The sequence below is a fragment of the Ictalurus furcatus genome, chromosome 27 (assembly GCF_023375685.1).
Source record: "Ictalurus furcatus strain D&B chromosome 27, Billie_1.0, whole genome shotgun sequence".
NCBI lineage: Eukaryota > Metazoa > Chordata > Actinopteri > Siluriformes > Ictaluridae > Ictalurus > Ictalurus furcatus.
This window is the reverse complement of record NC_071281.1, coordinates 172,718-198,393: the sequence shown is the minus strand read 5'-3', so window position 1 is coordinate 198,393 and position 25,676 is coordinate 172,718. Positions and strand designations below refer to the sequence as shown.

The window sequence follows — 25,676 nt, the reverse complement described above, 5'->3', positions numbered from 1 at the left end:
TCAGGCGGCGACCTCGAGGACTGCTGGACGTGGCTCATGAAGCGTGGGAGGAACAACTGTCCCTGTTCCGTTTGGTCATCAACTACGTGCAGGAGATGCAGGAGAAGATTGACCGGGTAACCCAGATAGTTCAGGAGCACATGTGAGCCACCCAGGAAGAACAGAATAGGATGTACAACTGTCCCACGCAGCCTCGCGAGTTCCAACCTGGCGATCCGGTGCTCCTACTAGTGCCCAGTAGCTCCTGCAAGTTCCTGGCCCGGTGGCAAGGCCCGTACACAGTCCTCGAGTGAAAGGGCACCGTGAATTACCGCCTGCAGCAGCCCGGTAAGCAAGCAGAGGAAAAACTCTACCACGTAAATTTGCTGAAGAAGTGGATAGAAACGGCGCCGGTAGTATCGGCGTTCGCGGCTCTGGGCACAGATCACGGCAAGGGTACCTTGGTAGAATTGGGGGAAGATCTTATCCCCACATTAAGACAGGAGCTAATCGAGTTGGTGGACCAATTCTCTGATGTGCTCTCTACCTCCCCAGGAATGACGCAGCGGTTCCACCATGAGATCAAGACCCGTCCGGGACTAGTGGTAAGACAGCGGCCCTATCGTGTCCCAGAGGCCTGTCGCAAGGCTATCGAGGAAGATGTCGGCCGAATCCTGTGGGACCACATCATAGAGGAGTCCAACAGCCCCTGGTCCAGCCCCATCATCATTGTGCCGAAGCCGGACGGAAGTATGCGGCTTTGCAATGACTTCCGGAAGCTGAACCAGGTCTCCGAGTTCGATAGCTATCCCCCAACATTCCAGCCACTGATGGACATCGTCCTGCAACCCCATCGTATGTTTGCGGCCGCCTACCTGGACGATGTGGTCATCCACTCCTCCACGTGGTCAGACCACCTATTCCACCTGGGGGAGGTTCTGAATGAACTCCGGAAGGCCGGGCTGACAGCCAACCCCAAGAAATGCCACCTAGGGCTGACCGAGGCACCGTACCTGGGCTACCGTATTGGCCGAGGTATGTTGAAGCCACAGGCGAAGAAAATCGAGGCAGTGAAGGACTACCCCTGGCCCACATCAAAGAAACAGGTGCGTGCCTTCTTGGGGTTGGCGGAGTATTACCGCAGGTTCACGCCTAACTTCTCCTCTGTAGCTTCCCCACTCTCAGACCTTACGAAGAAGGGACAACCGGACCGGGTAAAGTGGACCGTGGAGGCGGAGCAGCCATTCCAAGCCCTAAAGGAGGCCCTCACTGGCGCACAAGAAACAAAGATCGCTCCTCCCGCGACTGCCGCGGTGGTTCTGAAGAGACAGCTCTGCTTCAGCACCACCAATGTTTTGGACGGCCGGAGAGCACGTGGTGGCGGGGCGGGGCCGCCGAGACACACACGGCTGGTGATTGGAGCGCCGCACGGAAAAATTCCACCATCCAGCAGGCATGACGGCTGAGACCCTCACCACACGATCGCAATTCAACGCACATACAAACACGCATGCGCACCCACACCCCCTTCAAAGACTGTCCGGAATAAATATTTCACTACGGAAAACACTAAAACGGCTTCCTGTGTGTCTGTGCTCTGCCCACCTCTGACTAAATTCCCTACACCATCATTGATGGAACAATGAATTCTGAATTATACCAGCGAATTTCAAAGGAAAATGTCAGTACATCTGTCCGAGAACTGAATCTCAAGAGAAAGTGGGTCATGCAGCAAGACAACGATCCTACGCACACAAGTCATTCTACCAAAGAATGGTTAAAGAAGAATAAAGTTAATGTTTTGGAACGGCCAAGTCAAAGTCCTGATCTTAATCCAATAGAAATGTTGTGGAAGAACCTGAAGCAAGCAGTTCATGTGAGGAAACTCACCAACATCCCAGAGTTGAAGCTGTTCTGTACAGAGGAAAGGGATAAAATTCCTCCAAGCCGATGTGCAAGACTGATCAACAGTTACCGGAAATGTTTAGTTGTAGTTATTGCTGCACAACAGGGTCACACCAGATACTGACAGCAAAGGTTCACTTTACTTTCAGAGGTGGGTAGTAATGCACTACATTTACTTCTTTCCATTTACTGGAGTAACTTTTTGAACAAAAATGTTTTAAGTGTAGGTTTTACTGGCCATACTTATACTCTTACTCAAGTTCATTTTTAATCACAGAAGTGTACTTTTACTTCGCTACATTCAGTGACCTTCCTCCATTACTGTCAGGGTGCGAATTATGGGGGGGTCCTGGCCCCCCTAAATAAGGCTTGATCCCACTCTAGGACGTCAAAACAAGCTGTCTTGAAATTTTCATATAATACTAAGTTTGAATAGTGAAAAATAGTTTGCACTGCCAGAAAATGTCAATATAAATTTGACCACGCCTAAAATGGGTCATCCTATTGTCAGTGCATGAGAGCCCGCAGTAGGTTAAATGCGGGAAATACCATGCAGTCTTGCACTCAATGAGCCAAATGCAATGGAGATAGCACAGGAGATACCGTAACTGTTTGAAAGACACTTTTTTCTTGGAAAATAAATGTCATAATCTAAGTATAGTTGTATCTAAAACATAAATTTCCTGCCCAGTTCATCAGAATGAAATGCTTATGGTGAAATGATTATGATGAAGTTTCCCTATTGTCTTGAGGTCACTTTAAGTCTGATATGTTGTTTCATACAAAAACTCATGACGTCCATTTTATCCATTAAGGTTTGTAATAAATTGAAAGTTAATGCAGTGACCTTTTCACATATAAATAACAGGACTTTTTTGCACTCAGAACAGACACAAGACATTACTTTTTTAAGGCATTCGTGGAACTATTCGTCACATAAAGCTGAACAGCATTATATGAATTGTAGCATTTAAAGTGTTGTGTTTAGGTGCGCTGTTTTAAGGCTACAGCACAGTGGTTCACTGAAGCATGCATCTGCATTACACAAATTCGAGTTTTTTGATTAATTAACGTTACTAGTTAATCCGGGAAATAGAAAAAAAATCTGATGATGTTTTAGGTCATATTTATGCAGAAATGTAGAACATTCTAAAGGGTTCACAAACTTTCAAGCACCACTGTATATATTAACAGGCTATCAAAATATTATAAATACTTTCAGTCTTTTACTGTGTGTGTGTGTGTGTGTGTGTGTGTGTGTGTGTGTAAGAGAGAGAGAGGTGCCCTTTTCTGACTATTATTACATCATTGACCGTTCTCACAACATTTTCTTGCAGAAAAAAAAAGTTTGCCAAAATGAATAGATTTTAATATTTGGTGGCATACTTACAAACAGATCATAATATGCAGCACTTTTAATTCTACAGGGGGTACAGATCCTTGTATGTTTCCATGCCTGGATGGGCATCATTGTCTCTATGCAGACTCCTGCAACTGTTCTTTCTATCAGGCTACTGGATCACACTGCCAAACAGGTAGGACATTAACATTTAGGACTTTCTCTTTGAATATTTATTTATCTGTTCAGAGTTTGACCTGTTGGTAGTTTCACTGTGAGTTTGAGAGATTTAAGTCATATATATATATATATAATTACACTATTATAAGACTATTGTTCAATAAATACTGTGATATAAAATTGAACGTGGCATTGACATGGACTCAACTGTTATATGTACAGTATTTACGATGCTTCTTAGCATGCACATAATAGGGGAGATTTTTTAGTTCCAAATACAGGCTTGGAGAGAGAGATGACATGTCGATCATGGGGGCAATACAATTATGAGACATTTGATGGCCTTTACTACTACTTCCCTGGCAAGTGCAGCTACACACTCCTGAAAGACTGTGAGGACAACACAAAATCAAGTGTGTTCATACAGGTACACATTCATAGAAATATGTTATCCAATGTTGTTGAACATTGCTTTTTGATGAAGTTTATTTCTGTGTCGTAATTTTATTAACATTAAAATGTGACGTGCTTTTTAAAATTAGAGATTAATTGGCAGTTTTTTTGGTTTAGCTCTAGCTGTAGGTTAGCTGTAACTGTAGTAAGATAGTAGAGCTGTACTTGTTTAATTGTGTGTGTGTGTGTGTGTGTGTGTGTGTGTGTGTGAGTGAGTGAGTGAGAGAGAGTATGTGATTGTACTTGTTTGGGAAGATAGCTTTGGGCCAGTTTAGAGAAAGTGATCTCATTATTGGAGTCATTTATGTTCCTTCCAGATTAATAGAGTAATTATGGGCAGGGCCAAAACAGCAAGCAACATTGGCTTTGTTCTGAGATTCACTGATGGGAATTTAGAGTAGTTGAGCTGCTTTATCCTGGACTCTCTGTGGGTTAAATGCCCAGATCAGTTGTCACTAAATTAAAGGGCTGGTCAACAGTAACTTTGTCTTTGATAATTAGAAGGAGGAATCATATAAAGAACTATTATATTTAGAAATACATTTGTAATCTGTTTATGCACTATTTTGCATATTCTTTTCTTTTTCAGCTCCATAATGATCCAGAATGCAATTCTAATCCTTACTCCTGCAGACGATCAGTAAGCCTCTTCTTACCATGGGAAGGCGAGATTAGGTTACAAGGATTCAATGTCACATTCAAAGGTCAAAGGTAACAAAATACTAAAAGGTTTTCATGCCAAATCTGTCAGATGAACAAAATATTTGTTTAAATATAAATTATCCTATATGATCAGAATGTTTAGCACTTAAACATCTGTATAGTTTAAGCCTTGTAGCACTGCAGAAGTATGGTGTACAGCTGATCTTCTGTATTGTATTGTTACATTCGTGTGTTGGCGCCGCAGGAGTGGCAGCCTGTTGCAGCAGCTCTGATCTTTTTTTGGCAAAGTTTAGTACATTTCCCTTGTTTTTTGTGCTTTCTTCATATTTTTTTCTACACTAATCTTCATTGTTGCATGTACAGTTATGGATACGCAGCTGTGGAGGTTAACAGTATTTAGTTTTCTGTTTTTTGGACTTTACAACTCTCCACTAGGAGAGCCATTCGGCCAGGGCTCCATTTTTTACACTAGGGAGCAGCTGTTAGCACTGAGCAACACCAGGATACTTCCAACAGAAAGACCGGTGATCCCCGAGGAAATTATAAGGAGAAGAAGGAGGGGATGCAGAGCTGGTCTTAAACTTTGGGAGAGAAAAAGACTGTACAAACCGTTCGTTCTGTCCGTTATTATGAGGAACGTGAGATCTCTCTCCAATAAGATGCTAACGGCGCTAACCAGGCAGCAGAGGGAGTACCAGGAGTGTAGCATCATGTGATTCACGGAGACATGGTTGAACAAACTCAGTGCGGATTCATTGGTTGTACTGGATGGATTTCAACTTGTGAGAGCGGACAGGAGAGCAAAGGAGAGCGGTAAGAGGAAGGGTGGGGGAATAGCGATGCTTGTGACTGAGAGATGGTGTAACCTTGGGCATATCAGGGTTAAAGAGCAGTGTTGCACTATATTGAGTTGCTAGTGGTTAGCATGCGGCCATATTACCTGCCAAGGGAGTTCTCGCACGTCATTGCGATAACTGTCTACATCCCGCCCTCGGCTGATGCTACAGCGGGATGTGAGCTGCTTCACACTGTTGTGTCACAGCTGCAGACATCACACCCACAGTCCGTCCTCTTCATCTCCGGCGACTTTAATCATGTTTTGATGTCCTCAACTCTCCCCACCTTCACCCAGTATGTTAAATGCCACACCAGGGGCAATAAAACATTGGATCTACTGTATGCAAACACAACGGATGCATACAGCTCTTCACCCCTTGACATGTGAGAAAATGGTCTGTGGAGACTGGTGAGGCGCTAAGAGACGAAATGCTTTGTAGTTCACACGGGGAGGACATTGAAAGTCTCACTCACTATGTAACAGACTATATTAATTTCTGTGTGGAGAACACCATGCCTAAGAAGGTTCAGTGTTCTTCCAACAACAAACCCTAGGTGACTCCTGAGCTCAAAACCCTGCTGAATGAAAAAAATAGACTGTTCAGATTGGGGGACAAAGAAGAGCTGAGGAGGGTTCAAAAATAGCTCAGAGGGGAGATAAGGAAAGGAAAAGACAGCTACAGGAAAAAGTTGCAGGTGTGCCTTCAACAGATCAACATGAGGGAGGTCAGGAGGGGACTGAAAACAATCTTTGGTCAGAACAAAGACAGTGGGAGGGGCCTTATATCCAGTGACCGAGATAGGGCAAATGAATTAAATCTGTTTTTCAATAGATTTGATTTGGCTCCCTCTCCTCCCCCCTCCAACCAGACTTTACAACTGTCAGCGACTCGACCTTTCCCTCTTGGACCACTGTACACCCCCTCCAACCCCATCAGGGTTTCAGACATATCGGCATCACCCAAATCACATCTCAGGGCTTTTGAGGCCCTTTTTACACTAGTGCATTTTCATTTTAAAATGCATAACTGTTGCTATGGTTACGCCTGTCATCTACACTATTCCAGTGTTTTCAACCCTCGAAAACGGAGATTTTTGTAAACGACAAAGACCCTGTTTTAGTTTGAAAACTCCGGGCTCACATTTCAGTGTAAACAGACTAAAACGAAGACTTTTGAAAACAAAGGTGTGGTTGCCCACATTCGCCCCCGATTGGGTCTTCTGGATCATCTCGTATCCTTCCCTGATTCGTCAAGCCCCTACCATATGACCATTACGCTACCTTGATCACAACACAACAACACTGAGACTGAACTGCAAGCTTTGCTGGCTTTGTTGTCATTCTTAGCAGCCACTGTGCAGTTAAATTCTGTATTTTATAATACTGCAGCTGCCTAAATGCGCAAGTGGCAAGCTACGATTAGAGCAATCGCCAACAAATCTCATTTCATGCAGTGTAACCCCTACATGTAACGCCGGTTTGTTGTGCCTGCCGGTGACTAGCAACCAACTTCCTGTTTACACTTGTATGCGCATACAAGTGTAGTGTGGACGAGGATCATTTTCATTTTAAAATGCCGTTTTAACAGGACCTGAGATATCGGCATCACCCAATTCACACCTCTCCACTGCTCTCCATGCCTCACTTGAGAGGTTTCACACCCCTCCCCCAGCCCGCTCACCAGGGATCATCAATAACCCCCCCCTGCAGTCTCTCTCTGACAGTCAACCAGGTGAAGAAGGAGCTAAAGAAATCAAGGCAAGAAAGGCCCCAGGCCCGGATGGAATCAGCTCCAGACTGATTAAAGACTGTGCAGATCAGCTCAGTGAAGTCATCCTGCACGTCATTAACCTGAGCCTCAGACTGGAGCCAGTTCCAGTCCTGTGGAAGACTTCCTGTGTGGTTCTAGAACCCAAAACTGCACATCCTAGGGAGCCCAACCACTTCAGACCGGTAGCCTTAACTTCTCACCTGATTAAGTCCATGGAGAGGATTGTACTGCAACAACTGCGGACCCTGGTGAGCTCAGAGCTGGACCCCCTAAAGTTTGCTTACCATCAGGCATTGGGATGGATGACACCATTATTTATCTAATGCACAGATCACTGTTACACCTGGAGAATACTGGGAGCATTGTGAGGATCATTTTTTCCCCCAGTGCTTTCAGTACAATTCAGCCATCATTACTTAGGGGGAAGCTTTCGGGAGGTGGAGTTGACCGCCATCTGGCTGCATGGATCACCAACTATCTCACGGACAGACCACATATGTGAGGCTCCATGACTGTGTGTCTGATGTGGTGGTTAGAAGCACAGGAGCAGCACAGGGTACAGTGCTCGCTCCCTTTCTCTTCATCCTGTACACAGCAGACTTCAGGTATAATACTAGCAGCTGCCATTTGCAGAAGTTCTCTGATGATACTGTCATCGTTGGATGAGTATCAGAAGAAAACGATCAGGAATACCTGGAAGTCATCGCTGACTTTGCCAACTTTTGTGAGTTAAACCACCTTTGCCTCAACGCCAGCAAGACAAAGGAGATGGTGGTCGACCTCTGTAGGGGGCCACCACAGACTACACCGGTGAACATCCAGGGTGTTGACATCAAGAGGGTGGAGACACACAAACTCCTGGGTGTTCACCTGCTACCCGCTCGCCCTCACGCTAAATTAAAGCGCCAGTACACCGTTGAAAGATTTAAATGAAGTTGAGTGACAAAAAAGTATATATTGCACAAAAAATATATTTGTAGAGTCGTATATTTCATATCCAGTTAATGTTAATATATAAAACGTTTATATTATATATGACCAGTTTGATGTCAGTGATGAAGTAGAAATGCTTGTGTTTGTGGAGAGTGAATGTGAGACTAACAGGAGGTTTTTTAGAATTCAGTCAATGTTAATATGATTAATAACATTCAATAATTTAAGAAATCTTACTTTAAGCTTCAGAATTCAGCAAAAACACAAGAATGTGCAGTATGTAATATGATCAGGATTGAAAACACTGGTGGATATAGTTCTAACAATATTTATTGTTACTCATCTAGCCTACAGCTCCCTCATAACTTTCATAATATTGAGCTGGAGAGGATCTCTAACTACATCCTGGTATCACAGCATCAGGTTTTCATGCTGGCATGGCAGGGCCTTAGCAGCTCCATCTATATAAAGATGAGTCCAGAATTTGTGGGTCGCACCTGTGGACTGTGTGGCAATTTCAATGCAGATGTTCAGGATGATCTAAAAACCAGCTATGGTAAGGCCTTTATTTATTTATTTATTTATTTTTTTATTTATTTTTTTATTATATGATTGAACTTTTATAAATTGACACAATTCACAGTCACAGTTAGGGCTGCCCGGGGCTGTATTTGGAAAAAAGCCTCTTCAAACTGACATATCAGGTTTATTAATGCTATCTGAATGCTTTATGTGCTCATACACTACTCCCCCTTTTCCTGGAAGAAATATAGATTAGATTATCAGGCAAATATTAATAAATATGGTTATTGATCAATTCATTTTAAATACATAGCTACAAAATCACTGTTTATTATATCTTGGCTAGCAGAGCAAACCTAACCTACTGCAGACTTGCATAATGCTTTGAATTAGACTGCCTGCTTGTGGGCATACCTTGTCTCCAAACCTTTACTGATGCTGAATTTTTTGAAGAGACAAATGAAGCCATTTCATTCAGAAATAACATAAATTGAATTCATTATGGTTGTTAGGTCAATTTAATCCAGTTCAATTTTATTTTATTTATAGTGCTTCTAACAATAGACATAAGCACAAAGCAGCTATACAGAAATATATAAATTCCAACTATAAATTTTAAATTTATGAATTTATCTCTAATGAGCCAGCCAGTGTTGATGGTGGCAAGGAAAAGCTCCTTGATACAACATGAGAAAAAACCTTGCGAAGATCCATACTCTAAACTGAACCTATCCTCATCTGGGATTATAAATAATTTCTCTTCTATCACTGTATAATATATAGTCAAAAAGTGCGAATGTACAGCAATTAATGTAATACAGTGAGGGAAAAAATTATTTGATCCCCTACTGATTTTGTACGTTTGCCCACTGACAAAGAAATTATCAGTCTATAATTTTAATGGTAGATTTATTTGAACAGTGAGAGACAGAATAACAACAAGAAAATCCAGAAAAACGCATGTCAAAAATGTTATAAATTGATTTGCATTTTAATGAGGGAAATAAGTATTTGACCCCCTCTCAATCAGAAAGATTTCTGGCTCCCAGGTGTCTTTTATACAGGTAACGAGCTGAGATTAGGAGCACACTCTTAAAGGGAGTGCTCCTAATCTCAGCTTGTTACCTGTATAAAAGACACCTGTCCACAGAAACAATCAATCAATCAGATTCCAAACTCTCCACCATGGCCAAGACCAAAGAGCTCTCCAAGGATGTCAGAGACAAGATTGTAAACCTACACAAGTCTGGAATGGGCTACAAGACCATTGCCAAGCAGCTTGGTGAGAAGGTGACAACAGTTGGTGCGATTATTCGCAAATGGAAGAAACACAAAAGAACTGTCAATCTCCCTCAGCCTGGGGCTCCATGCAAGATCTCACCTCGTGGAGTTGCAATGATCATGAGAACAGTGAGGAATCAGCCCAGAACTACACGGGAGGATCTTGTCAATGATCTCAAGGCAGCTGGGACCATAGTCACCAAGAAAACAATTGGTAACACACTACGCCATGAAGGACTGAAATCCTGCAGTGCCCGCAAGGTCCCCCTGCTCAAGAAAGCACATATACATGCACGTCTGAAGTTTGCCAATGAACATCTGAATGATTCAGAGGACAACTGGGTGAAAGTGTTTTGGTCAGATGAGACCAAAATGGAGCTCTTTGGCATCAACTCAACTCGCCGTGTTTGGAGGAGGAGGAATGCTGCCTATGACCCCAAGAACACCATCCCCACCGTCAAACATGGAGGTGGAAACATTATGCTTTGGGGGTGTTTTTCTGCTAAGGGGACAGGACAACTTCACCGCATCAAAGGGACGATGGACGGGGCCATGTACCGTCAAATCTTGGGTGAGAACCTCCTTCCCTCAGCCAGGGCATTGAAAATGGGTCGTGGATGGGTATTCCAGCATGACAATGACCCAAAACACACGGCCAAGGCAACAAAGGAGTGGCTCAAGAAGAAGCACATTAAGGTCCTGGAGTGGCCTAGCCAGTCTCCAGACCTTAATCCCATAGAAAATCTGTGGAGGGAGCTGAAGGTTCGAGTTGCCAAACGTCAGCCTCGAAACCTTAATGACTTGGAGAAGATCTGCAAAGAGGAGTGGGACAAAATCCCTCCTGAGATGTGTGCAAACCTGGTGGCCAACTACAAGAAACGTCTGACCTCTGTGATTGCCAACAAGGGTTTTGCCACCAAGTACTAAGTCATGTTTTGCAGAGGGGTCAAATACTTATTTCCCTCATTAAAATGCAAATCAATTCATAACATTTTTGACATGCGTTTTTCTGGATTTTTTTTTCTTGTTGTTATTCTGTCTCTCACTGTTCAAATAAATCTACCATTAAAATTATAGACTGATCATTTCTCTGTCAGTGGGCAAACGTACAAAATCAGCAGGGGATCAAATACTTTTTCCCTCACTGTAATTGTATTAACAGGAATTTATGAGTTTATGCTGAGTATGAGTACCAGAGTAATTTTCAAATGCATTATAGTTTTAACTTAAAGTCTATTGTATTGATCTGTTATTAGAAGTTATTGAAGGTAATTGAAGTTATTAACTATTCAGTGATGGAGATGGAAATTGCAATCCTAAAGCTATCCAATAAAGAACATTAACAGCTATTTTTATGGTTTCTATGTGGTGCCATACACAGAAATCTCATGGTGATTTTTATTCTATCCATTTGGGGCCATCCTTAGCATCAGCAAGTGACTTCCAGTAGATGAAAAGTCCAAATAGAAGTACGGTATCAGGATGGTTTAGGCAAGATGGGGAACAGAAGGCGTCAGGATCACTGGTAACTCTGGAGTAGCATGGCTCAACAGGGAGAGTGAAAGAGAGAGAGAACATGAATTATTAGATATGCTCTTGTCCAGTAATGGTTTAAGAAGATGTACATTATGCACAGAGTGCAAGCAGGAGCTGTAGCCTCGAAGATTTTTTTTCTTTGGCACCAAATAATTTTCCACCTGGAGCGGTTTGTCACCACGTAACAGAACGTAAGTAAAAGAAGGCGGCAGTGTTGTAATTTTGTATTTTGTAATTTTCTTCAGTGAACAGAGTGTTATATTTTATCTTCAGTGAATGGAGGCAAGACGAATCAGACAGGGTTTACAGGAAAAATATGTGGAAATACTCGTGTCTTATTGGGTGACAGGTCTCAATTCTGTCACATGCTATCTCACACAGTCAGTAAGTGTGAGAGAAAAATGTATATACGCCAGTTTTTTTTTACCATTAAAAGGGTTGAAACTGAAACACTAAAATCCTCTCATGCTGAGCCAGGAAAATAAAAAGGGTGTGTAAATGTCTATATGAGTTCCAAGTTACATGAACAAGATATGAGCGGACCATAAGAACAGCTAATGTACTTTGCATGGGACTGTTGATGATGGTCTTCATGGTGTTCCATGGTACATCTAATGTTGCGGAATTTTTTGTACCCCTCTCCTGATTGATATCTTTCAACAGTGAGACTCTGTACATGTTTTGTAAGCTCTTTGTGGAGCATGGCTTCCGCAGTCAGATGAAACCATGAAGATGTTAAGAAAATCCTACAAAAACAGCTGATCTTTAATCAGAATAATTTCGTTGATGACATCTGTATGGTAATTACTTGTGAACATGAGATTGAATTAGGTCATTCTGAACACCGTCACATCCTCAATTATAAAAGAGTGTGCACACACCAGGTTGTTGTAAAAAAATTTTTTTCCTATTTTCCCCCAAAATGTTTCTGATTGTTTTTCACTTAATTTTTATATGTTGTAATTTCATAATGAGGGTGGGAAAAGTTTTGACATGATTTATCTTGGTTTAATTTTTTATATCACAAAAACCTGGCATTTTAACAGAGGTGTGTGGACTTTTTATGTCCACTGTATGTGTGTGCCCACAGCTTAATGGTGGCTGTTTAATATTGACTTTAAAGAGTTTACCCTGTTTTGTGTCACATTTTCTGATTTAGTGCTGAATAATTCAGGTATGCTTTTTATGCTGTGATTGGGTAAGAAGATTAATAATTGTGCTTTGGGTGGTCCAGGTGTGTTCACAGACAATCTTGCCATGTTTGGGAACAGCTGGATGGAGGAGGAGCCACAGAAGCTCACATGTCCAAGGGTGCCATCTCTCTACCCATTTCCCTGTTCTGCACAAGAACCCCATAATCTGCTGGTACTGTATACACATACATGTGAATTAGTACTGTAAACAGAAAATGCCCCAGTAATGCAGGACTTTTTTAATGCAGAAAGTGGAGGAGGTTTGTACAACTTTACTGAAAGATCCATTTACATCCTGCCATGAATTTGTCAGTCCATATTCGTACATGGCCAGCTGCTCTAATGACCTCTGCATGTAAGTATATCAGATCACTGACACCATATTAGAACTTGCAAATACAGTTTTCCAGATTTTTTTTGTCAAAATACCCTCATCTATCCATAACCAGTGTAGGATTTGTTTTAGCTTATTTAACTTTATTGCATATGTAATCGTCCACTGCTTGAATTTATTTGGTGGTTGTAGTCATGCATAGACTTGATACAAGTATATGGTTACATCTGTTTATTTGAAGATATGCTCATGCACTCTATCCTGTATTCTTGGATATTGTACAGACACATTTCATTTAAAGGAACACTTAATTAAAAAATACTGATTGAATGAAATTGAATGAAGGGTACTGGGGACCAATTGATTTCACGGACTGTTAGCCAGCAAGCTAGCTAAACATAAGCTATGTGTATGTTAATTTAAAAAGTGTCCAACTTTGCTAGATAATAATCTGAAACATGTTTCACTACTTTACTATATACAAATGATTATAAGCAGTTCTGACAGAGGTAAAAATTGCTAACTATCTAATGTTAGATTATTATATTGTGTTATATTGTCTAAAGTTAGCTGTGCTTTTGTTGTTTCTTTGTAACATAAAATGCTGTTCTATCTAACAACTCCTAACCAGGGACAATGATAAATCACCTAGATGTCTTCTTGTATGCATGCACATGCATGCAGAGATCTTCAATAAAGTCACAAAATGACAGGCTAGCTAGCACACCGGAGCAAGTCAGCATCCCTCCATCACCTATATTACTCTGCATGCTGTCAGATGGGTCTTGCTTGGTATATTTTCCTCTAGATTCCCATATCCTGACCCATTGGACAGGCTAGTGGCCTGTGGTTACATATAGTCATGTGAAAAAATAAGTACACCCCATGGAAATTGTCTTTTTTTTCCCTTTTTTCTTTCTTTTTTTTTTTTTGTACATATCTGGACAAGCAGACATTTGATCCTCTTTGAAACAGTACCTATTAATAAAGTTGATACACTCTATCGAATGATACATAAAATTTACATTTTGTAGTAATTTTCACATTTTAAATTAACAAAAAAAAAAAAAGAGACCAGGCACATGGAAAAGTAAGTACACCCCTACATTTATCACACCTTCAAATACATAAAATTAGAATCAGGTGTTCAAGATCGGGTGCCAGTGGTTAGAACCTGCTTAGGGAGTGCAGGTGGAACCTGTCTTATTTAAATCCCTCTCATATCTAGTGTCTGGTGTTCCCTTTGTTATTGAGGTGTGTGGTTTCATCATGCCAAAATGCCAGAAAAAAAGGCTGTGGATGCCTATGAGTCTGGTAAGGGATTTAATATTATTTTAAATAAATCATTCCACTGTAAGGTAAATAATCTATAAATGGCGCAGATTTCAAACAACTGCCAGTTTGTCCAGGACTGGCTATCTCAGCAAATTCAGCCCAAGAGCAGACCATCTGATGCAAAAAGTCTCCAAGAACTCCAAAATTTCATCTCAGGATCTGCTAGTAAATCTTGCAACTGTTGGTGTCAAAGTGCATGCTTCTACAATCAGAAAGAGATTGCACAAATTTGAACTGCATGGGAGGAATGCCAGGAAAAAGCCTTTACTGTCTAAAAAGAACATTAAAGTAAGACTACAGTTTGCCAGTGAGAATACAGGCAAAGACCAGGCCTTTTGGAATAATGTGCTCTTGATAGATGAATCAAAGATAGAGTTGTTTGGCCACAGTAACAGCAGACATGTTTGCTGGTGACCAAAGACAGCTTTTCAGGAGAAGCACCTCATACCACCTGTGAAGCACGGTGGTGGAAATGTTATGGTTTGGGGTTGTTTCACTGCCTCTTGATCTGGACAGCTTGCATTCATTGATTCAACTGTGAATTATGCATCATATCAAAGAGTGCTTGAAGATAATATCAGGCCACCTGTCTGAAAGTTCAAGTTGAACCGAAAGTGGACATTTCACCAGGATAATGATCCTAAGCACATTAGCAAATACACCAAGGAACGGCTCAAAAAGAAGAAATGGAGGGTTATGGAACAGCCTAGTCAATGCATGGATTTGCATCCCATTGAGATGCTGTGGGGGATTTGAAACATGCAGTATATGCAAGAAAACCTCAAATATCTTGCAACTGAAATAATATCGCATGGAAGAGTGGTCAAAAATTCCAACAAGCCGATGTCAGAGACTAGTGGACAATTATGCAAAATACCTACAAGAAGTTATTTCTGCAAAAGGGGGCAGTACTAGCTTCTGAGGCCAAGGGTGTACTTACTACACAGAAGAATATCACATCTATTGATATTTCTGTTGAATAAATGATTGAAAAAGCTATTTTTCTTTGTGGTTTTGTTTGAGTATATCAACTTTTTTAATAGGCACTGATTCAAAGATGATCAAATTTTGCTTGTCCAAATGTGTCAAAGAATCCAACAATTTTCATTGGGTGTACTTGTTTTTTTCACACAACTGCATAACTACCTTGTTTAAAGTATTTTCTGCACTTTAACACATGTTGATCTCAGTATAGTGCTTAGTAAGCTGTTTCAGCGAATACACAGCTTCTGCACTGAGTGACTAATGAGCTTTGCTACCAGATTCACACTCATACTGTTACTGTCTGAACCCTTTTGAAGCCAAAGAGGAGCACCAGCAATGTGTTTGCGATCTCAGCAGTTAGGAAACAATCTTTGGTTCAGACATCCTCTGATCTGACTGTGAAGCGACACTGACTTGGCATGCCTATATCATGATTTTGCATTGAATGTATGGGCAATTAATAATTAGCATAGTTTGAAGCCCATAATCTGAAAGCATATGAGGCTCTTTGTAGATGTATGGACAACCTGGTGTCAGACATGACTTATTGAAATCAGTCATTTTTGCAGAGAAGCCTTGCCAGAAGCTCTTTCTTTTTGTCCCTCTTATTCATTCTTCTTACCTGTTCAGATACCTATCTAGGCCCAATTGTACAATGTTGTAGCACCAGGTCCAGGAACACTGATGACATTCTAGTGAAATCATATAATACCTCATGCATGGCACATGCAGGCAATTCATTAAATATGTTACTGCCTGTATTGGATTAATCGTTTCAATCTGCAGATATTGATCCCTTTATGGAGGGCCAGCAAGAGAAGCCTAGCTCCTAGAAATGGGTCAATTGGGTTAGGCAGTTTCCCTCATAGCACCCTTAGGTTACTGTGGTCTGATTCTACAAGTCAAGACCACAAACGTCCATCAGCTTTGTTTGAGACCTAAACAGGCACTACTATTCAGAATCAGTCTCTAGGGTAGTACAAAGATAGATGGCTCTCTATGCTAAGCATATATATTCCTTATGTGGGTCCACCCATGTTAAATGGTAAATGGTCTGCACTTATATAGTGTTTGTTTTTTTTTTTTAACCTTAGCATGTCTACAAAGTGCTTTACACTGTTTCCCATTCACCCATTCTCTCTCTCTCTCTCTCACACACACACACACACACACACACACACACACACTCATACACTAATGGCTGCAGAGCTGCCATGCAAGGCGCTAACTTGCCATTGGGAACAACTTGGGGTTTGGTGTCTTGCCCAAGGACACTTCTGCATGTGGAGACATGTGGGCCAGAAATCGAACCATCAACCTACTGTGACAAATTTTAAAGTCAGGCAAGGAGAAGGACTACAGAGGCAGGCTTAACACTCCCGTGCTTTATTGCTTTCTTTTCTGCTTAGTGTTCCATTGTAATTTCTCATACCGAAATATCTTCATAAAGACACACACACGTACCTCTTCGCTCTTGGCATTGTGGTCTCTCTCAGCGCGTGCCCTTCCCTCAGCGCGTGCCCTTCCCTCTTTTATCCATTCCTCGCCTCACTGCAACAGAGAATATTCATTAGTAAATATTCCCCACTAGTGTGCCCTCATTACCACTTGCCTTCTCATGTTCCGCCCTCCATTCACAAATTGGCGCTCATCCACGCCGCCACCTCCACACCTACAATTAGTGGACAACCCACTCTACCACCTGAGCCACAGCAATTTACCTACCTGTACTGCACAAACAGCAAATAGAAGCTGTTTGACAAGGCACATGTGAACTCCATTGACAATGCCAGATCCATGTTTATGTCAGCTGTGGTTCTCTCTGGTGGAGCCAGACTGTCCTGCAGGGACAGGACCCACTGGCCCACAACTGGCTTTTCCATCTACTCTACAGGTGAGTCTCGATCTATGCTAAAGATGTATGTGGCAGCCATTGCATTGCCCCACAGTACTGAGGATGGCCACTTGGGTCTCCTTTAAGGCCTGCAAGATGAACTGAAATGTCTCTATGTTGAACATGATGAATGCCAAGGCCCTACAATGACATTCGACCCTCCACATGCCAGTGTCTCCGCCTCATGGGCATCACGTAAAGGTGTGTCTCGGAAGAGGAGATGTCTGCACTGCTGCTACCTGGACATCATTGAGCTCATTCTCCAGGCTCTTCAGGGTTAACTTCACACCTCCCAGTGGTGTGAGTTTGGTGACATTGTGGCCAGTGATGCTCACTAACCATGTCAGTAAGGAGAGGTGAAATAGAACACTAGTTACATATCTAACTGTTGTTCAGTGAACACTGGATGAACACCAGTGTTCCTTGTCATATGGAACCAGGCCTGATTTAGGAACTTTGGTGATAAGGTTCCAGGGAAACAATGGTTTTATGACAACAGTACTTATATCATATTCTGTGTCATATGGTGACTTTGTGACTTTGGAAGTTTTCAGCATGCACACACAATAATGTAATCAGGTGATTCCTTAGCTTCATAGAATCATATTTAAATACATGGCTGGTGTGTTTGCATTATTATTGATCAAAAAGCAGGTTTGAAAATCTAGATGATTTATGAGCTCTTTCTTAATTTGTTAAATTACTAATCAATGCAGCAGCCAGTTTTAATTGAAAAAGTGGATTTGAGCAGGTCCAGTATGTACGTAAATCTGTCCCATAGTAATTTTATTTCTTTTTGGGATAATATTGTGATAATTGTGCGTGTGTGTGTGTGTGTTTGTGTTTCATAATCGTACTGGTTCCAATGGGTAGGTCTGGTTCCAGTGGTGATATGGTTTGCCAAGTGTTCACTGAGTATACAAGAGCATGTGCTCATGCTGGACACCCATTACACAACTGGAGAGCACATTTCCCTCAATGTGGTATGTAACACGTAAGCAGTATTTGCTGGTTAGTGTTAAGTTGTAGGATAGTTGTTGTGTATAATGTTCGGTCTGAATGTGTATTTGTATTTAGAAGAGAATGAGTTAAACAATCAAAACAGTATGGTATTGAATCTTATATTAGAGAAATGACTCCTTTGCAGGTGTACATGTGGATTTTGTAAGATACACAATGTTATGTATTTTTTAAATCATTTGTATAGTTCAAAATTTATGGAATGTGATATCTTTGAGTTTGATTTTGGTTTGTGCAGGGATCGAGTGCCCTGCAGAGCTCCTTTACAGAGAGTGCATCACATGTTGTCCTGTGCACTGCAATATTGAACACATCTGCATTGACAGTAAACTACAGTGTTTGGATGGCTGCTACTGTCCAGACGGTGAATAAGAAATTAAACATGCATTTCTGCATACTTATGAGACAAGAATTTACAGTCTGACCCCCCCCCATTATCGGAATGGCAAGGTTTATACTTTTGTTTTTGCTAAACACTGAAGAAATTTGATGAGACAATAGATGAGAATTTCAACTTTCGTGATATTTACATCTGTATGTGGTAAACAGCTTAGAACACCACACAATTTTAGGTGAGCAGAAGTATAGTGTTAAAGAAAATTCAAGTATAATATTTGGTTGCTGATCCCTTACTTGTAATAACTTCAAGCTGGCGACCCACTGACATCACCGGACTGTTGCATTCTTCTTTTGTGTTGCTTATCCATGCTTGCACTGCAGCTTCTTTCAGTTGTTGTTTGTTTACAGAAGTTTGATCCTTCAGTCTCCTCCTCAGGAGGAGTGAAATGCATGCTCAATTGGGTTAAACTCTGTTGTTTGACTTGGCCAATCTAAAACCTTCCACTTTTTTCATTCATGTGTTGGCAGTGTGTTTTGGGTTATTGTCTTGCTGAAAGTTCCTCCCAATAAGATGCTTTTTTTTTTTTAAATTGGCAGACAGAATGTTTTTGTAGAATTCAATCTACTGCTGCCATCATGAATTATGTCATCAAAAAAGCCTGTTCCAGAAACAGTCATGCAGTCTCAAGCCATGACACTAACTCCACTGAGCATGAGCTCATGTTTTGGTTCATGAGCAGATCCTTTCTTTCTTTGGCCTTTCCATCACTTGGGTAGAGGTTAATCTTGGTTCCAGATTTTTTCCGGCTTATATACTTATTTCTTTGTGAATTCCAATCTGGTCTTACAATACCTACTGCTGATGAGTGGTTGGAATCTTCTGGTATGACCTCTATATTTCTCCTCAGTCTAAGTCTTATGCTTGACAGTGCTGCTGATTGATTTTCCCTATTTTCTCAGCTTCAAAATGGCTTGCATTTCTCCCATAGACAGCTCTCTGGTCTTTATGTGGGTTTGTCCTTTTTAACAACAAATGCAGACTTCACAGGTAAAACCCAGGGATCAAACCAAGAGTAGACATTCAAAGTTATGAACTGTTTAATCAATCAATAAAACAGGGTACACCTGGGCAACAAGTAACTCCTGTCAGTCACATGTTCCAATTTTTTGATCACTTGAAACATGGGTGGGTTCAAACAAAAGGTCTAATGTTCTATGTTGATTAGCACATCTAGATGTAAATATCAGGAAATGAAAGCTGAAGCACATAAATATTTATTGTCTCATATTCCACTTTTGATACCATATCCTTCAGTCTATAGCAAAAACAAAAGAATTGGCCTAGCCATTCCAATTTTTTGGAAGGGGCTGTATAATAGATTTTAAACTAATTTAGTAGCATATGTATACTATGATTTAAATACTACTATTTAAATATTATATTCTATGGTTATTAAAAGAGAGCACAAGGAGCACATGACTTAAATATAGTTTGGTCTGAATATGGTAAAGTGTTATGGAGATATATCCTCACGTCCATGTTGGCATGCTCATAGTCAAATTTGTTTTCCTGTTATTCAAGAATGGTTTGACAAACGAAGGGGAATCTTGCCAGCATGGCCTCTTGATATTCTGAGCCAATTTTGGTGATGATCAGAGCAACCATCTAGGAGGAGCTCGAGAACAAAGGTTTTCAAAGTAATTCAAAATGGCAGACAGCAAGTTCAGCAGACCATGGCATAACTGGTTTCACTGTTCTCAGTATGACCCAAGAATCTATCAAGACCAATATCATGAGAAGAGGCAAAAACAGGCAAAAGTTATTAGCAGCTTAAAATAATGTTATATCTTCTGACCACAAGGTGACGTCATCCCGAAACGTTTTGAATACTTTTAAGGCATCATGCTGAAGAAACATACCAAGTTTCGTAATGATATGGTCATACGTTCAAAAATTATTATATATATTTATTTTTTTACATTTTATTCCTAGGGTATGAGCACAAGAGATTACATAAAGAAAATGGCATAAAAAGGTCAAAATAATTATAAGTAGAAGAGAAGAACAACAACAACAACAAACGACTCAAAAATACTAACAGGACTACTCCTTGCCAGAAAACAAGTCAAGTGGTCCACAATTTTTTGCAGTATTTGTGCTCTTCAATCAAGCATGGCAATGTTCCAGCCTGAAAACTTTCATTTGAAAAAGACATGCATCTGTTTAGCTCCCTAAATACCTCTCTAAATTGTTCCACTGAGCTGTGAAAAAGGAAAACAAATGACAAAAATACAAAACATAGACCTATCTTATGTATTTCCATATTGACTGTCACCTTGCAGTGATAGTTGGTTGAGATGAACAAATTCTTCCCCCATCGTAAACTCCATATTTGCACACAAATATTTCAACTTCTCTCATATACAACTCTGCTGAATAATCTGGCATGGTCTAACCAGCTACCAAAACACAAGCTACACTGGTCAAGCTGGGAGACCATCTTTGGCGGCTGGTAAGTGCTGATGAAATAAAGCTAGTAATAAGGAAACTGGAAAGTAACTTGCCAGATGGCAAAGAAGGTCAGACCAATGTGAATTTTTCAGAAGGGAAATTTCTTACACATTTTTACTCTCTTGTTGGAGAATTCTCCCCCTCTCACTCACTAAGGGTTTCTTCTCTCTTGCATTTTTTCACTGTTCAGAAAAAAAATGCAAGGTACTTGCAGATACTCTTTTGTGGAGAAGTCATGGCACCTTGTGCTCTCTTTTAACGACAATGCTTGCCGCTCTGAGCATGAATGTCATCTGTCCTTGACATACATACAATCATAGGGTAGGGAAAAAGCACTCCCTCCTTTAATTCTATGTTTTTATTTTACAACCCCAATTCTGAAAAAGTTGGGACAGTATGGAAAATGCAAAAAAAATTAAAAATAACAAAAAGAGTCATTTGAAAACTCAGTTCACGCTGTACTATATTGAAAACACATTATTAACACATTATTTGATGTTTTACTTTGTGAATTAAATTTATTTTTGAAAATATACACTCATTTCATATCTGATGACTGCAACACACTCCAAAAAAGTTGGGACAGTTGACTGTTTAGCACTGTGTAACATCACCTTTTCTTTTAATAACACTTATTAAGTGTTTGGACGCTGACTGTAGACACCAGTTGGTTAAGTTTAGCAAGTGGAATTTTCCACATTCATCATTTATGCATTTCTTCAGCTGCACAGCTGTACAGGGCCTTCGTTGCCTTATTTTGTGCTTCGTAATGCGCCACGCATTCTCAATGGGAGACGGGTCAGGACTGCAGCAGGCCATGGTCGCACCCGCACACTCTGCTCACGCAACCATGCGCTTGTAATCCGGGCAGAATGTGGTTTGGTGTTGTCCTGCTCTGGATGGAAGCATATGTTACTCCAAAATGTGTACATATCTTTCTGCATTAATGCTGCCCTCACAGATGTGCGAGTTACCCATGCCATGGGCACTGACACTCCCCCAAACCATGGACCCTGACACGCCCCCATACCAAGGCCACTGACATGCCCCCATACAATGGGCACTGACACGCCGCCATATCATGACAGATGCTGGCTTTTGGACCTGATGCTGATAACAGGTCGGACGGTCCTTTTCCTCTTTGGCCCGGAGAACACGACGGATGTTTTGTCCAAAAACTATTTGAAATGTCGGCTCGTCGGACCACAAAACATGCTTCCACTGTGTTACTGTCCATCTCAGACGAGACCGAGCCCAGAGAAGTGGGCGGAGCTTCTGGACAGTGTTGATGTACGGAGATCACACTCATTCAGAATTGTGCACTGTAGAAGGTGAAATGCCCAAAATCCTACCGATTTGTCTTTGGGGAATGTTGTTCTCAAAGTGTTGGATTATTCGCTGACGCATCTGTTGGCAGATCAGCGAGCATCGACCTGTCCTTACTCGTGAAGGACTAGGCTTTTTTTGGAGGTTCCTTATATACTATGATTAGACAATTGCTTCACCTGTTTCACATCACCTTCTTATTTCAACTTATCACATCATTATCAGTGCTAAAATGCCCTGTCCCAACGTTTTGGAACATGTTGCATGCATGAATTTCAAAATAAACATTTATTTAAAACAAAAAAAACTATGCAGTTGATTATGTAAAACATCAAATAACTTGACTTTATACGATTTTTTTGTTGTTGTTGTTTGTTTAAATATAAGTCATTTGTACATTTACAAATCACTCCACTTTGTTTTTATTAGAATTTTCCATACTGTCACAACTATTTTTTTTTTAAAGACTACATATCTGTTTTTAGGTTGGTTCTTTATGAAAGGAAGTGAGGACCACACACTTGTTATTTAGGCGCTGATAAATGAAAACATTTCAATTAAAGTAGGGTGTACTTTCTTTTTCCCATGACTATGTTTCATGCCTATATGGTACTGCCTAATAAACTCTCTCTGTGTGTGTGTGTGTGTGTGTGTGTGTGTGTGTGTGTGTGTGTGTGTTGACAGATCTAATCTATGAGGATGGCATCTGTGTGAAGCCATCAGACTGTCCTTGTGAGCACCAGGGAATGCTGTATCCCTCAGGACACACTATACAGGAGGAGTGCAACAACTGGTTAGACACAACCATAACTTCTATGCAATGTCTACACACTGTAATAAGTATTTGCCCCATCCTGATTTCTTCTGTTCTTGTGTATATCCCATGCTAAATTGTTACAGAAATTAAAACAAAATCTAAGATAAAACAAAGTTATCCAGTAATAACTGGGCCTGTGTGAAAATGTATTTGCCCCCATAGTTACTAATTCCCACAATCTATAATACTGCATTGATAATGGGGTTCAGCTGGACTTGATATAACCAGGCCTGATTACTGCAAACCCTGTTCAATCAAATCAACACTTAAATAGAACTTTTTCAACAGCATGAAGTTGGTTAAAAGGTCTTACCCAGTAACACACTACACCAAAATTTAAAGAAATTCCAGAAATGATGAGGAAGAAGGTGAGTGAAATACTTCAGTCTGGGAAGGGTTTCAAAGCCAGTGAGACTACAAAGAACCACAGTGAGAGCCATTATCTCCAAAAGGAAAAACTTGGCACAGTAGTGAACCTTCCCAGAAGTGGTCAACCTTGAAAAAATTCCTCCAAATTCCAGCAAAGACTCATCCAGAAAGTCACAAAAGAGCCAAGGACAACATCAGAGGACCTACAGGCCTCTCTTACATCAATAAAGGTCACTGTTCATGACTCCACTATTAGAAAGACACTCAGCAAAAATGGCATCCATGGCATTCTGCTAACCCACAAGAACATTAAGGCTCTTCTGAATTTTGCCAACACACACCTTGATTATCTTCAAACCTTTTGGGAGAATGTTCTGTGAACTGTCAAAAGCTGAACTGTTTGGAAGTCATGGGTCCCGTTACATCTGGCGTAAACCAAACACAGAATTCCACAAAAAGAACATCATATCTTACGGTCATGCATGGTGGTGGAAGTGTGATGGCGTGGGGATACTCTGCTGCTTAAGGGCAGCTGGGCAGCTTGCAATAATTGAGGGAAACATGAATTCTACTCCCTTCCAGAAAATCCTAACGGAGACTGTCCGGTGGGCAGCAAGACAATAATGGAGTAAATTCAGAAAAATAGGAGTAAATCCTAGTCCTAGAAGTAAGTGAAAGACTGATCTCCAGTTATTGGAAGCTTTTGGTTGCAGTTATTGCTGCTAAAGGTGTCACAAGCCGATTTTAAGTTTAAGGGAGCAATTAGTTTTTCACATGGATGATAGGCGTTGGATTTATATCTATATATATATATATATATAGTTTTTTTTTTTTTTTTTTTGCTTAAAAAAACTGTATTGTGTATCCAAAACTATTTAGCATGAGATAAACACAAAAAAACTTTTCTCAGGAACTTCTTTTTCACAGCACTGTATTTAGACATAAGATTTAAGACAGACCGTTTTTAAAACATTTTTTTTAAATATTGACTCTGTGCCTCTGATGTCCATCTCTTTTAGCACATGTGTTGGGGATGTGTGGAACTGCACGGAACACAGCTGCCCAGGTTCATGCTCATTAACTCTATTCCACTTTTCCCTCTTAATCAGTCTCTATTGCTTTTACATACGTCTCCTTCCATTACTTTCTCCAGTGTGGAGAGTACCTCTAGTACCTTCCTTACATTTACGGCGTTTGGCATCGGGATAAGATGCCCTTATCCAGACACCATTGATCTCATTTATACAATGGGTTAAGGGCCTTGCACGAGGGCCTGCAGTAGTGGGATTTGAACTCATGACCTTCTGATCAGTAGTCCAACATCTTAACCACTGAACTGTTCTTTGTTCATGATTGTCATTGGCATAGCAGGGTGGTGGTGTGGGATTTTGGGTTTGGTATATTATGGCAGTTCGATTTCCTAATTTGTGGTTGGTGAACATGACATGCATACAGTGTACAGCAAAAAACAGCATTGTTTTGCACTTGCATTGTTTAGTCACACCAGACAACAAATTAATTTCTTACATAGTTTCTGTGATCACATTTTATTGGCTACCAGTTGCTATGATGAAAAATTGCAATAACCAGTTGGGATCAGGCATTTCCATGTTTCTACTTGAAAGCTACTAGCCAAAGTTACTAGGTGTATGCTGCAGGGTATATCTTGTTTTATAAGGTAAGATGGCACTATCCAATTTTACTAGCGTATTATTAATTATTATTAACATGCCAAGACTGTGTGATAGTAGAGTACAACTTATATAATAAAATGAAATAAATTTAATGCCTCTTGTCTTATCAGAACAGATCAAACAATGATTTTATTTAAATCAGTTCAAGTCAAAATTATTTATATAGTACTTTTAACAATGGTAACTGCACAAATCATCTTTACAGAAATCCAAATTTAAATTTAGATACCTAATGGGTAAGCCAGTGGCAATGGTGGCAAGACAAAACTCCTTGAGAAGACTCAAAAGAGAACCCATCCTCTTCTGGGTGACACCAGATAGTGGGAATATGAATCATTACTCATCTACTGAGCCACCACTGCCTTCTTTACATATCATATTCATGATATTTGCCACATATGTATATAATTTACAGAAAATTCCTAACCTCTTTAACTCCTGGCTTGTTATTCAGTTATT

The 25,676-nt window shown here is 40.6% G+C and overlaps 1 protein-coding gene across 1 annotated transcript in view; it reads left to right on the top strand.

Annotated features, from left to right (window-relative positions):
* Positions 1-25,676, top strand: part of otog (otogelin) — a 121,473-nt gene that overhangs the window by 13,728 nt on the left and 82,069 nt on the right. Inside the window, exons 3-12 of the mRNA XM_053617138.1 lie at positions 3,312-3,419; positions 3,673-3,830; positions 4,446-4,567; positions 8,409-8,617; positions 12,635-12,765; positions 12,842-12,948; positions 18,014-18,123; positions 18,399-18,524; positions 23,022-23,130; positions 24,543-24,589. Coding sequence (XP_053473113.1) covers positions 3,312-3,419; positions 3,673-3,830; positions 4,446-4,567; positions 8,409-8,617; positions 12,635-12,765; positions 12,842-12,948; positions 18,014-18,123; positions 18,399-18,524; positions 23,022-23,130; positions 24,543-24,589 — 1,227 coding nt within the window. The remainder of the gene's footprint in view (positions 1-3,311; positions 3,420-3,672; positions 3,831-4,445; positions 4,568-8,408; positions 8,618-12,634; positions 12,766-12,841; positions 12,949-18,013; positions 18,124-18,398; positions 18,525-23,021; positions 23,131-24,542; positions 24,590-25,676) is intronic.